General features: G+C 50.1%; 1 protein-coding gene across 1 annotated transcript in view; it reads left to right on the plus strand.

Moving 5' to 3' along the window:
- LOC117514925 (voltage-dependent calcium channel subunit alpha-2/delta-1) overlaps nucleotides 1-13,384 on the plus strand; it is a 301,141-nt gene that overhangs the window by 168,576 nt on the left and 119,181 nt on the right. Inside the window, 1 exon segment of the mRNA XM_034175496.1 lies at nucleotides 47-146. Coding sequence (XP_034031387.1) covers nucleotides 47-146 — 100 coding nt within the window.

The raw sequence follows: 13,384 nt of genomic DNA on the forward strand, positions 1-13,384 counted from the left end.
AGCAGACGGATTGCATTGAGAATATGTCAGGTGCTCTGTCTTTCAGGAGTGGAAGCGTTTCTGGCTTGACTCTCAAACTGATCAAGACCTCAGTCAGCGAGATGCTGGAGACTCTGTCTGATGATGACTTTGTCAACGTCGTTTATGTGAGTACAATTAAATAGGTCATATTGCTGCTAATCCTGGTCACCAGGTGCCTGAACAACTGGTAATAAAATATGTAGAGAATACATCCCATCCCATCCCATAGACACCAAGGTGATCAAGCCAAGCAACAGTGGCCTTAGTGGCCACCAGGACATGGCGATTAGTAACAACTCTTCATAAATCAAATGCAAACTAAAGACCGACATTACAAGTGTATGCCTTAACAAACCCAAACATGTCCCACTGTGACAACATTCCTAATTAAACTAATATATCAAAGAATGACGATATTGAAAGATGTCTACCTGACCCAAAGTCATCATCACAGTCCCTCAGTGATCAGGAAGATAGCCTCTTGATCGATTCCCAGATGTTTTTGACTCCTCCCACTCGCTTCCCTCAGGATGCAAACTCACAATCTTCAGTATGGGAGGCTCTAACCAGAAGGCCAAAACCCAGGGCTGTGGCCTTATGGCCAGAGAATCCTTTTAGCTGTTGGGGACTGTGGTTTACTGACTATTATTGCACAGCGACTCCTGCTGGCCTCTGTCACTTTGGCACGCCAACAAACACGTTCCTTGACAGATCCTTAGGCTGGTCGGATGATTGGGAAATTTCAGACGATCGGGGTCTGAAGACCTGCTGCAGTCTTCATAGCTATTGGATTGCTTGTCATCAACTTCTCTGCCTGATCGGTCGTTGAAGAATTCTTGTTTCACCAAAGCCCTGTCAGCTATCTCATGTCCAGGGTTGGGTCCTCATGGTTACCATAGCGGCCATGGGGAACAGAAGGTCCCCAAATGTATTTCCTACTTGATCCATTACCCAGGTGTCATGATGTGGATGTGGGGTTGAAGGAAAGAAGGAAAAAAAATCAAAGCAGAATATGTCATACTTTGTACAGAGTTTGTGTTGGAATTATTAGGAGTCACTCACTCGCTTTATTAATCCAATACTTGCCCTTCTTGTTATTTATGGAAATCTGTCCATTTTGCATCTTAATTTAAATCAACATTTTAAGATGCATTTTTGCCCACTGAAAATAAATCTCTTCAAGAGGTTTTGCATGGACTTTCAAAATTATGAATTCAAAACGAGGTTAAAGCTATACACTCTCTTAGCTCATATGAAGACTATCTAAATTACCAATATTCCAACAAAATTTGGTGTTCCTCAAGGTTCTTCCACAGGGTCAAAGGCAAAATTTGCCCAATTTATATTGCAGTTGAGCAGAAAATACCTGGAAGAACAGACTTAATTTGCATAAAGCACAGCTCGTTAATGAGCAACAACAGACCATCTGATGTGAAGCTAACTTTGGCTCCTAATTAACTCAGTTTAATCAAATACCATAAAGAAAGAACACATGATCACATGTGAAGAAGTTATTCCTTTGTTCAAGTGTCTGCAACCTAATCAAAGAAGACACTTTTTGTCTCTTCCCCTGTGTATTCACTAACTGCCCACTTCTAATATAATTCTGTGACTTGCAGACAAATACAGAGATTCAACAGGTTTGCTGATGATCTGACTGAATATTCCACACTGAGAATTTGACAAGCATCTCAGCTTGTCAACACGGCAACAGTCGAGAGACAGGACGGGGGAGACTGCCTTCCTTTCGTCGTTTAGTGAAAATTAAAGACTTCGTCTTGTGTGATCATACGCTCTGCATTTAATAATTGTGCTTCCAGAGAGTGAAAGAGGGAGAGAATGAACAAGCACAAAAGACAGACCTGTGGCATTCAGTGTATAATTATTGTAGTTCTTTCCATGTGTTGGCCAAAACTTCCCTTGTTTGTTGTTGTTTTTTTGTTTTTTTTTTCGGGGGGGGGGGGGGGGGTGGTTGACAGAATGGTGGAACAAGTGGTTAGTGTACTTGCTTCTTAAACACAAGGTTGCCAGTTCAACCCCGAAAAATTTAAATTTACATCTAAATTTCCCAAACTACGAGGTCTATTAGAAAAGTATCCGACTTTATTATTTTTTTCAAAAAAACATATGGATTTGAATCACGTGTGATTGTGTCAGAGAAGCTTGAACCCTTGTGCGCATGCGTGAGTTTTTCCACGCGTGTCGGTTGCGTCATTCGCCTGTGAGCAGGCTTTGAGTGAAGAGTGGTCTACCCCCTCGGCGGATTTTCATTGTCAGGAAATGGCGTAATGATTTGGGCTTTTTTTCCATCAGAATTTTTTCAGAAACTGTTAGAGACTGGCAGCTGGAAACCATTCGAAAAATTTATCTGGCTTTCGGTGAAAATTTTCCGGGCTTCACAGAGAATAAGGACTGTTACTACAGCTTTAAGGACAGCTTTAAGGACAGCTTTAAGGACGGCTTTAAGGACGCTTGGCGCGCCGCGCCCCGTGCCGCCATCGAGCGCCACAGACCACTGGATCATTTCTAAACGGATGGCTCTGTGGAGCCGGGACCATTGTGTGCACTTTCTCTGGTTATCACAAGAGCTGGACATCAACCATATTCCGGCAGATTTCACTTTTAACAAGAGAATTTGTCATGGAAAGCCGAGCGGAGGTTGCTGATGGAGCGAGACAAAGGAACACCTCCGTTTTGGTCTCACAGGATGGCTTTGAGATGGCGTTCAGACAGCTGTCGGTGGTTTTTCCATCGAGTGATTATCCGAGAAATTGTGGATGTGCCTGGACATGCCAGAACATGTCCCGTGAGGCTTCATCACGGCGTTGCTGTGCGCCATGCGGCACCGCCGCGACGCACGAAGCCTCCGCTCCACTTTCCATGACAAAAACTCCTGTAACAGTGGAATGTGCCGTTCATTTCCAAACTGGACGCTGTGTTTTATCCGGGACGTCGTCTGACTAGCACAGGAATTGTGAAAAGACGTGGACATCAGCACTTTTTCGGCACATTGAGACAGACGTGCGGAGGAATTCCGCGCATCTAATTCACACCTGGAGGTGTGAATTAGCAACCAAACACATGAACGTGCGACACTGTCACAGTTGGTCTCTCACTGAAGTGGCCACTCGCAGCTGAAACAATGACACTTTTACACAGGTGTTCAGCTCTTATTACTCTGCTATTATCCATGTAAATAAACTGTGGAAAATTCCTCAAGCTGAACCCAGTAACAACAAAATAAAATAAAATAATAATAAAAATTTAATAATAAAGTGCACACAGTGCACTCACCGACTTGCATATATAATCACTACATAACCCACCACTTATATGATCCTTTTGTCCTTGGCTCCAAGATCAGTGCAAAGCACCCGTGCACACAACAGCCTCTTCTCTACTGAAAATAATGCCCTGAGCAAATCCCAAATCGGGTTTTTACCACATTATCGTACAACACCCCCAGCACCCTGATTGACAACCAAATAAACAAAAACAAAGGCAAACTATTCTCCTGTTTTATAGTTTTCCAAAAAAATTATGGCACAAGGGTCTGCTGTACAAACTGCACAGACCAGCAGGAAAGTGGGGTTGTAGGGGAAAAGAAAAAAAAAAAAAAATATATATATATATATATATACTCAACAAAAATATAAACGCAACACTTTTGGTTTTGCTCCCATTTTGTATGAGATGAACTCAAAGATCTAAAACTTTTTCCACATACACAATATCACCATTTCCCTCAAATATTGTTCACAAACCAGTCTAAATCTGTGATAGTGAGCACTTCTCCTTTGTTGAGATAATCCATCCCACCTCACAGGTGTGCCATATCAAGATGCTGATTAGACACCATGATTAGTGCACAGGTGTGCCTTAGACTGCCCACAATAAAAGGCCACTCTGAAAGGTGCAGTTTGTTTTATTGGGGGGGATACCAGTCAGTATCTGGTGTGACCACCATTTGCCTCATGCAGTGCAACACATCTCCTTCGCATCATCTGTGAAGAGAACACCTCTCCAACGTGCCAAACGGCAGCAAATGTGTGCATTTGCCCACTCAAATCGGTTACAACGACGAACTGGAGTCAGGTCAAGACCCCGATGAGGACGACGAGCATGCAGATGAGCTTCCCTGAGACAGTTTCTGACAGTTTGTGCAGAAATTCTTTGGTTATGCAAACCGATTGTTCCAGCAGCTGTCCGAGTGGCTGGTCTCAGACGATCTTGGAGGTGAACATGCTGGATGTGGAGGTCCTGGGCTGGTGTGGTTACACGTGGTCTGCGGTTGTGAGGCTGGTTGGATGTACTGCCAAATTCTCTGAAACGCCTTTGGAGACGGCTTATGGTAGAGAAATGAACATTCAATACACAAGCAACAGCTCTGGTTGACATTCCTGCTGTCAGCAGGCCAATTGCACGCTCCCTCAAATCTTGCGACATCTGTGGCATTGTGCTGTGTGATAAAACTGCACCTTTCAGAGTGGCCTTTTATTGTGGGCAGTCTAAGGCACACCTGTGCACTAATCATGGTGTCTAATCAGCATCTTGATATGGCACACCTGTGAGGTGGGATGGATTATCTCAACAAAGGAGAAGTGCTCACTATCACAGATTCAGACTGGTTTGTGAACAATATTTGAGAGAAATGGTGATATTGTATATGTGGAAAAAGTTTTAGATCTTTGAGTTCATCTCATACAAAATGTGAGCAAAACCAAAAGTGTTGCGTTTATGTTTTTGTTGAGTATATATTTATCAAACTGCCCCACGGGTGTGGCTTTGCAAACAGACACAGTGCCACGGTGTGTGCACTGAACTGACAGGGGGTGTGTCCGCCCACAGGAGTGGCTGTGGAGATCTGTGGTTCTGGATGTCATGGCTGGACAACACATACCATGTTTGGACAGACATGGACTAACAACTGCTCACTGTCACACATGTGTGTCTGCTTGCTGTCCTCACTTGGACATAAATAAAAACATATCGCTGTGGCGATGGGCTACAGTGAGCACGTGCACGCTGCAGCCCATTGGCAGGTTGCCCCAGGTCTAAACAGACGTAGCGGACGATCTGACTGTCACGTCACCCACATGAGCTCTGTTCCACACGACACGTGTCAGTCCTGCGGTGCGCCGTCCACAAGACACGCATGTCAGGCAGGACACGCGCACGGGGCCGGCTGGACACACCTGACCAGTAGATGTGGACATGATAAGACGAGCGCACTGCTTCATCATTGATGTCACTTCATGACTGTACATCTGACCATGGGTCATCTACAGAGGAACAGACAGATCATATTTGTATTTCCCACTTGATAAGAGGGATTCAATAAAATGTGGTGTTTTTATATGGTGTGTGGTTTTATTTATTTATTTATTTTTTTATATGTCGATGTCCGGACAGCACGGTGACTTAGTGGTTAGCACTGTTGCCTTATAGCGAGAAGGTCGTGGGTTCAATTCCCATGGCCTTTCTGTGTGGAGTTTGCATGTTCTCCCCGTGTGTGTGTGGGTTTCCTCTGAGTGCTCCGGTTTCCTCCCACATCCAAAGACATGCGGGTTAGGTGGATTGGAGTCTTTAAATTGTCCATAGGTGTGTGTGTGGGTGTGTCTGTGTTTGTTTGTGGCCCTACGACAGAATAGCGTCCTGTCCTGGGTATACCACACCTCGCGCTCTATGACTGCTGGGATAGGCTCCAGCCCCCCGTAACCCTTAATTGGACTAAGCAGTAGAAGATGAATGAATGAATGAATGAATGAATGTTGATGTCCTTCCTGATGGCAGGCATTTTTCTGCAGCTTTCACAGGACAGTGATGGTTGCTCAATGGTAAAGTTTCATCAAAGCTTTTGGAAAGCCCGGGTTCAAATCCCGTGGGTGACATATATTTTTATTTTCACAGCAGCTGTACAATGTGGTTACAAATTGCACTGCTGTTCGCACTGTGTTCCCCCGTGCATGAACTGTCGCAGCTGCATCGTTCATGCCTGTCCATCGACACAATGTTTCATGGTTCGCTCATATGTGCCCTGCGCCTCCGTCCCGACGCGCAAATTTCTCTGCATGTCTTTTCATGACAAAAAACTCTTGTAACAGTGGAATGTGCCGTTCATTTCCAAAGTAAACGCTTTGTTGATCCGGGACGTCGTCTGACTACCACAGAAATGGCAGAAGAGTTTGACATCAGCACTTTTTCGGCATGAAAAGACGTGCGGAGGGATTCGCGCGTCGGGACGGAGGTGCAGGGCACACAACAAAAAGCAATTCTGTGATGAAGCCTCACAGGACATGTTTCTGGCATGTCCAGCTCATCCACAATTTCTCGGATAGTCACATGACTGAAAAGCCACCGAAAGCTGTCTGAATCTTCCGAATGGTGCAAGAGCTGGCCATGTTAGGGCTTGCCCTGTGAGACCAACATGGAGGTGCTTTCGTCCCACGCCATGAGCGGCTCCATGGTGAATTTCTCCGCTCCTCTTTCCATCACAAAAACTCCTGTAACAGTGGGATGTGCCAAAAAAGTGCTATGTCCAGCTGTCTTGCCATTTCTCTGGTAGTAAGATGACATCCCGGATCAACAAAGCATTCACTTTGGAAATGATCTGGTCGTTTGAGCCTGTCGATTGCTGCTCGGTGCGCAGCGCGCCATGCGCCGCTGTGGGCCATCTTTAATCCAGTTGTAATTGTCCTTAATCTGTGTGATCCCCATAAGATCTTCATCGAAAGCCATCTGAATTTTCCAAATGGTTTCCACTTGGCTGTCTCTCACACTTTCTGATAAAAATTTTGATGAAGCAAAGCGGCAGTCGATCAGCCAATTTCCTGACAATGAAAATCCGATGAGGGGGCTGGACCACTCCTCCCACAAGGTGTGCTCACAGGCGAATGACGCAACTGACAGGCATGAAAAAACGTGCATGCGCATGAAGGTTCAAGCTTGGCTGATGCAATCACACGTGATTCAAATCCATATAGTTTTTGTAAAAAATAAAAAGGACCGTTACTTTTCTAACAGACCTCGTATGCACTGAATGAAGACACACGAGTGCATACGCGCGCACACACACACACACACACACACACACACAGACACAAGCGGGATAGATGGATGACATGTAATGAAATATGGATTTCTCTCAGGTCTGGCTACCCTGAAACAGGTCTTTAATGAAATACCCACAGCACTATTTGGTGGATCAGGATTAAAACTCTGCACTATATACCTCTGTGTGCATGCATGTGCCAACGCATGTGTGTGTGCTCCTAAAGGAATTAAATCTGCACCTCTGACTGGAGTGAACCAAATGAAACCGTCATTCATCACCTCCTTGATCTCGTCATCACTTTTACCTTTTCATTACGGGGCCGCGCGCAATTCCTGTCAGCATTTTAACGTATGCCCTCATTCATCTCTTTGTGCCAGTGAATGATCTCACTATACACCCCATGTCTACACGAGAGCACAAACATTCTGCTTTTCATCCCTCCCACTTTGTTTACCTTCATTTTAATTTTTAACCACCAGTCACTTGCAGCGCTCTCACCTCTTTGTTTTCTGACTATCAGTCCTGGGTCTTCCATGCTTGTGATTACACTCCAAAAAGCCAATCAGGGACCTATGTGCCACTGAGATGGGTGCCTGCAGAGGTGAGATGGGTCTTTAAAGAGATGTGGGCTGTCTTCAATCTTCCCTCCACATCAAGGCAGCCCAGACTCTTTCCTGTCCCTCGGGACTCTTTGTCTTGGACACAATGTATTCTGTGTCACGGTGGAGGTGTGATTCTGCAAAGATGTTCAATTATCTATTGGAAAACTTTGGATGTACTTCTGTGTATGTGTAGAAATGGGAGGCAGATTGATGTTGATTACTTCAAAAAGTGGGGCAGCATAAACCAGTTTGGACTTTTTCTCTTTGGACTTTTCTGTTTGGAAGCTTTTGTTTTTCCTGTCATCTGTAACATCATGCAGTTGGATGAATGATGTGTGATGTAGTAAGGCTGGATGCTTTTTGGGTCAGCACATAAGCAGATGTAATGAAATGTGTTTTGAACACGTTCATAATGTTGTTGTGAAAGTGTTGGAACACGGACCCACAACAGGGGGCGCAATGAACGGACAATGGAGAAAGTAAATAACAAGATTTACTACTGAACAAGCAAGAGTAATACAACAAACACAATTTAGGGTCGAATCCGCTGGTGTCGTGTGGGCAGGCTCGAAGGTAGGAGACGTCCGTCTCAGTCGAACCGGAACCACCCAGATCTCCTCTGCCACCGAACCCTGGAAATACTGGAACCGCCAAGTCCCGACTTCCCAGGTGGCCACTGCCTCCGCTCGTCGGATCCGGTACTGCTGGCAGGAGAGAGCAACAACACACAGGAGTGGATGAACGCACCCAGTTACAGAGAGGGGAGAAGCCGCCTCCACCTCTTGACAAAGTTCAGCAGGAAGGTGAGTACTTATCCAAGGAATAAGGTTCTTAGTAGTCACCAGTCCTGAAAAACGGTTTTGACAGTTTTAGTTAATAATGCACAGTATACCTGCAGAGAATACTACCTTGGTCTTAGGTGATATCTCGGCACTGAGGTGGAGACGCCGTCCTCCTGATATACCTCGGTGCTGAGTGGAAACAGCTGTGTTTGGTGATGGGTGACAGCTGTCACCCAGATTACTCCCATGATGTGGCAGCGCCCTCTGGTGCCTGGAGCCCGCACTCCAGGCAGGGCGCCCTCTGGTGGTGGTGGGCCAGCAGTACCTCCTCTTCAGCGGCCCACACAACAGGACCCCCCCTCAACGGGCGCCTCCTGGCGCACGGCCGGGCTTGTTCGGATGGCGACGGTAGAAGTCGGCCAGGAGGGCCGGGTCCAGGATGAAGCCCTTCTTCACCCAGGAGCGCTCCTCGGGGCCGTACCCCTCCCAGTCCACCAGATACTGAAAACCCCGGCCCATCCGACGGACGTCAAGGAGCCGGCGGACAGTCCAAGCCGGTGCTCCATCGATGATCCGGGCAGGAGGCGGTGCCGGACCCGGGGTGCAGAGGGGTGAGGTGCGAAGAGGCTTGATCCGGGAAACATGGAAAACTGGATGGATCCGCAGTGAGGCCGGAAGCTGGAGCCTCACTGCGGCGGGGTTGATGACTTTGAGGATTTTATATGGTCCGATGTATCGTTCTTGCAGTTTAGGAGAGGTAACCTGTAGGGGAATGTCCTTGGTGGATAACCAGACCTCCTGCCCAGGACGATACTTGGGAGCCGGGGCCCGTCGCCGGTCTGCATGTTTCTTCGCCCTCGTCTGGGCCTGCAACAAAGCAGAGCGGGCGGCCCGCCACACCCGACGGCACTTCCGTAGGTGGGCCTGGACCGAGGGCACACCGACCTCTCCCTCAACCACCGGAAACAAGGGGGGCTGATACCCCAAGCACGCCTCAAACGGGGAGAGGCCGGTGGCTGATGACACTTGGCTGTTGTGGGCGTACTCGATCCAGGCCAGATGGGTACTCCAGGCCGTCGGGTGCGCGGCTGTCACACAGCGAAGTGTCTGCTCCAGTTCTTGATTCGCCCGCTCTGCCTGCCCGTTGGTCTGGGGGTGGTACCCAGACGAGAGGCTGACCGTGGCCCCCAGTTCCCGGCAGAAACTCCTCCAGACATGTGAGGTGAACTGGGGACCGCGATCGGAGACGATGTCTGATGGTATGCCATGCAGACGGACGACGTGGTGGACCAGGAGGTCCGCTGTCTCCTGGGCCGTAGGGAGCTTCGGGAGGGCCACGAAGTGGGCCGCCTTGGAGAAACGGTCCACTATCGTGAAGATGACAGTGTTTCCCTGGGACGGCGGGAGACCCGTGACGAAGTCCAGGCCGATGTGGGACCAGGGGCGATGAGGCACGGGCAATGGCTGTAGTTGCCCTGAGGTTTTTCTATGATCTGCCTTGCCCCTGGCACAGGTGGTACAGGCCTGGATGTAGTCCCGGACGTCGGTCTCCAGGGATGCCCACCAGAAGCGTTGCCGGACGACTGCCACGGTCCTTCGCACCCCTGGGTGACAGGAGAGCTTAGAACCGTGACAGAAGTCCAGGACTGCAGCCCTAGCTTCTGGTGGGACGTATAGTCTGTTTTTTGGTCCGTTTCCGGGGTCCGGGACACGGGTCAGGGCCTCCCGGACGGTCTTCTCCACGTCCCAGGTGAGGGCGGCCACGATAGCGGACTCCGGGATGATGGGATCCGGGGGATCCGACGGTTCCGTTTTGACCTCATCTTCGTGCACCCGGGACAATGCATCCGATCTCTGATTCTTGGTCCCGGGGCGGTAGGTAATCCGGAAGTCAAAACGGCCAAAGAACAGTGACCAGCGGGCTTGCCTGGGGTTCAGACGCTTGGCGGTTCTGATGTACTCCAGGTTCCGATGGTCAGTGAAAACCGTGAATGGCACGGCTGTTCCCTCCAACAGATGTCTCCACTCTTCGAGGGCCTCTTTCACAGCAAGGAGTTCCCGATTGCCGACGTCATAATTCCGCTCAGCGGGGGTCAACCTGCGAGAAAAATAGGCACACGGGTGAAGGACCTTATCGGTCTTCCCGCTCTGGGAGAGCACCGCTCCTATCCCTGAGTCCGAGGCATCCACTTCAACCACCAACTGGCGGCTAGGATCGGGCTGCACCAGAACTGGTGCAGACGAGAAGCGCCGTTTCAACTCCTTGAACGCGGCCTCGCACCGGTCCGACCAGGTGAAGGGAACTTTTGGAGAGGTCAGGGCTGTCAGGGGGCTAACTACCTGACTGTAGCCCTTAATGAACCTCCTGTAGAAATTTGCAAAGCCGAGGAACTGTTGCAGCTTCCTACGGCTTGTAGGTTGGGGCCAATCTCTCACCGCCGCAACCTTGGCCGGGTCCGGGGCGACGGAGTTAGAGGAGATGATAAACCCCAGGAAGGACAAAGAAGTGCGGTGGAACTCACACTTCTCGCCCTTCACAAACAGCCGGTTCTCCAACAACCGCTGCAGAACCTGACGGACATGCCGGACATGAGTCTCAGGATCCGGGGAAAAGATGAGTATATCGTCTAGATATACGAAGACGAACCGGTGCAGGAAGTCCCGCAAGACATCGTTTACCAATGCTTGGAAAGTCGCGGGAGCGTTAGTGAGACCGAACGGCATGACCAGGTACTCAAAATGACCTAAGGGGGTGTTAAATGCCGTCTTCCATTCGTCTCCCTTCCGAATCCGAACCAAATGATACGCATTTCTAAGATCCAGCTTGGTGAAGATTTTGGCTCCATGCAAGGGAGTGAACACTGAATCCAACAAGGGCAACGGGTATCGGTTGCGAACCGTGATCTCGTTCAACCCCCTGTAATCAATGCATGGACGAAGCCCGCCATCTTTTTTACCCACAAAAAAGAAACCTGCGCCCATCGGTGAGGTGGAATTCCGGATCAATCCGGCAGCTAATGAGTCCCGGATGTAGGTCTCCATTGATTCGCGTTCCGGCCGTGAGAGGTTGTACAGCCTACTGGACGGGAACTCACTGCCTGGAACCAAATCGATGGCACAATCATACGGGCGGTGGGGAGGAAGCGTGAGAGCCAGATCCTTGCTGAACACGTCAGCGAGGTCATGGTACTCCGCTGGCACCGCCTTCAGATTGGGCGGGACTCGGACCTCCTCTTTAGCTTGGGAGCCGGGAGGAACCGAGGAACCGAGACACTCCCGATGGCAGGTTTCGCTCCACTGAACCACTACCCCGGACGGCCAATCAATCCGGGGATTGTGTTTAAGCATCCATGGAAACCCTAAAACCACACGGGAGGTGGCCTTAGTCACGAAGAACTCGATCACCTCCCGGTGGTTACCTGACACCACCAGAGTTACTGGAGGTGTCTTGTGCGTAATTGGTGGGAGTAGGGAGCCATCTAGTGCCCGAACCTGCACAGGCGAGGTAAGAGCCACCAGAGGGAGCCCTATCTCCCTGGCCCATCTACTGTCAAGCAGATTCCCCTCAGAGCCCGTGTCCACCAGTGCTGGGGCCTTCAGGGTTGAATCCTCAAACAGGATCGTGACTGGGAGTCCTGTAGCAATGTGGGTGTGTCCCACGTGAATGTTTTGACCCACCCCTGGCCCAGTCTCTAGGGGCGGGCATTTGGCGTTTGACCGCTCGGGGCAGTCTCTCACATGGTGCTCTATTGAACCACAAACAGGACACGCTCCGTGGGTCCGTTTCCTCTGTGCATCTGGTGCCCTAAATGTTGCCCTACTCGTGTCCCTAGCTTCGTCAGTAGGGGGAGCTGTGACCCCACGGAGTGCAGGGGCTGTGGAGCGTGGGGAAGGCGGTGCTCGATCGGAACCGGAAGGGAGAGGGACGACGCGTGCCTGGCCACGCCCTGCGCCTCGTTCCCGACGGCGTTCTTCTAACCGGTTGTCGAGTCGTATGACTAGATCGATGAGCCCGTCTAAGTCCCGCGGTTCGTCCTTCGCCACCAGATGCTCTTTTAGGACCAGTGACAGTCCGTTTACAAAGGCGGCGCGGAGGGCAGTGCTATTCCAGCCGGATCTCGCCGCCGCGATGCGGAAGGCGACTGCATAGGCAGCTGCGCTCCGACGCCCCTGTCTCATTGACAGGAGCGCGGTTGAAGCGGACTCTCCTCTGTTGGGATGGTCGAACACCGTTCTGAGCTCCCGTACAAACCCAACGTACGTATGAAGGAGCCGTGAGTTCTGCTCCCAGAGCGCTGTAGCCCAAGCGCGTGCCTCCCCGCGAAGCAGATTTATTACATAAGCTACCTTGCTAGCGTCAGTCACGTACATCACGGGACGCTGTGCGAAGACGAGCGAACACTGCATCAGGAAATCCGCGCACGTCTCCACACAGCCTCCGTACGGTTCTGGAGGGCTTATGTATGCTTCTGGGGACGGAGGAAGGGACCGTTGAACGACCAGTGGAACGTCACTTTTACGCGCAGGGTCCTCGGGAGGGAGAGCCGCAGCGGCGCCCGAAGGGCGCGCCTCCACGTGTGCGGCGAGAGCCTCCACCCTGCGGTTTAGGAGAACGTATTGCTCGGTCATTGAATCGATCCGAGAGGTGAAAGCGGTGAGGATCCGCTGCAACTCGCCGATTACCCCTCCCGAAGCCTCCGCCGCGTCTTGGTCTTCCATTGGCCGTTCAACAGCCGGTTGACGCCCCTCGGGGTCCATGACGCTGGCCGAGATATCCTGTTGTGAAAGTGTTGGAACACGGACCCACAACAGGGGGCGCAATGAACGGACAATGGAGAAAGTAAATAACAAGATTTACTACTGAACAAGCAAGAGTAATACAACAAACACAATTTAGGGTCGAATCCGCTGGTGTCGTGTGGGCA

The sequence above is a fragment of the Thalassophryne amazonica genome, chromosome 8 (genome assembly GCF_902500255.1).
Source record: "Thalassophryne amazonica chromosome 8, fThaAma1.1, whole genome shotgun sequence".
In the NCBI taxonomy this organism is placed as follows: domain Eukaryota; kingdom Metazoa; phylum Chordata; class Actinopteri; order Batrachoidiformes; family Batrachoididae; genus Thalassophryne; species Thalassophryne amazonica.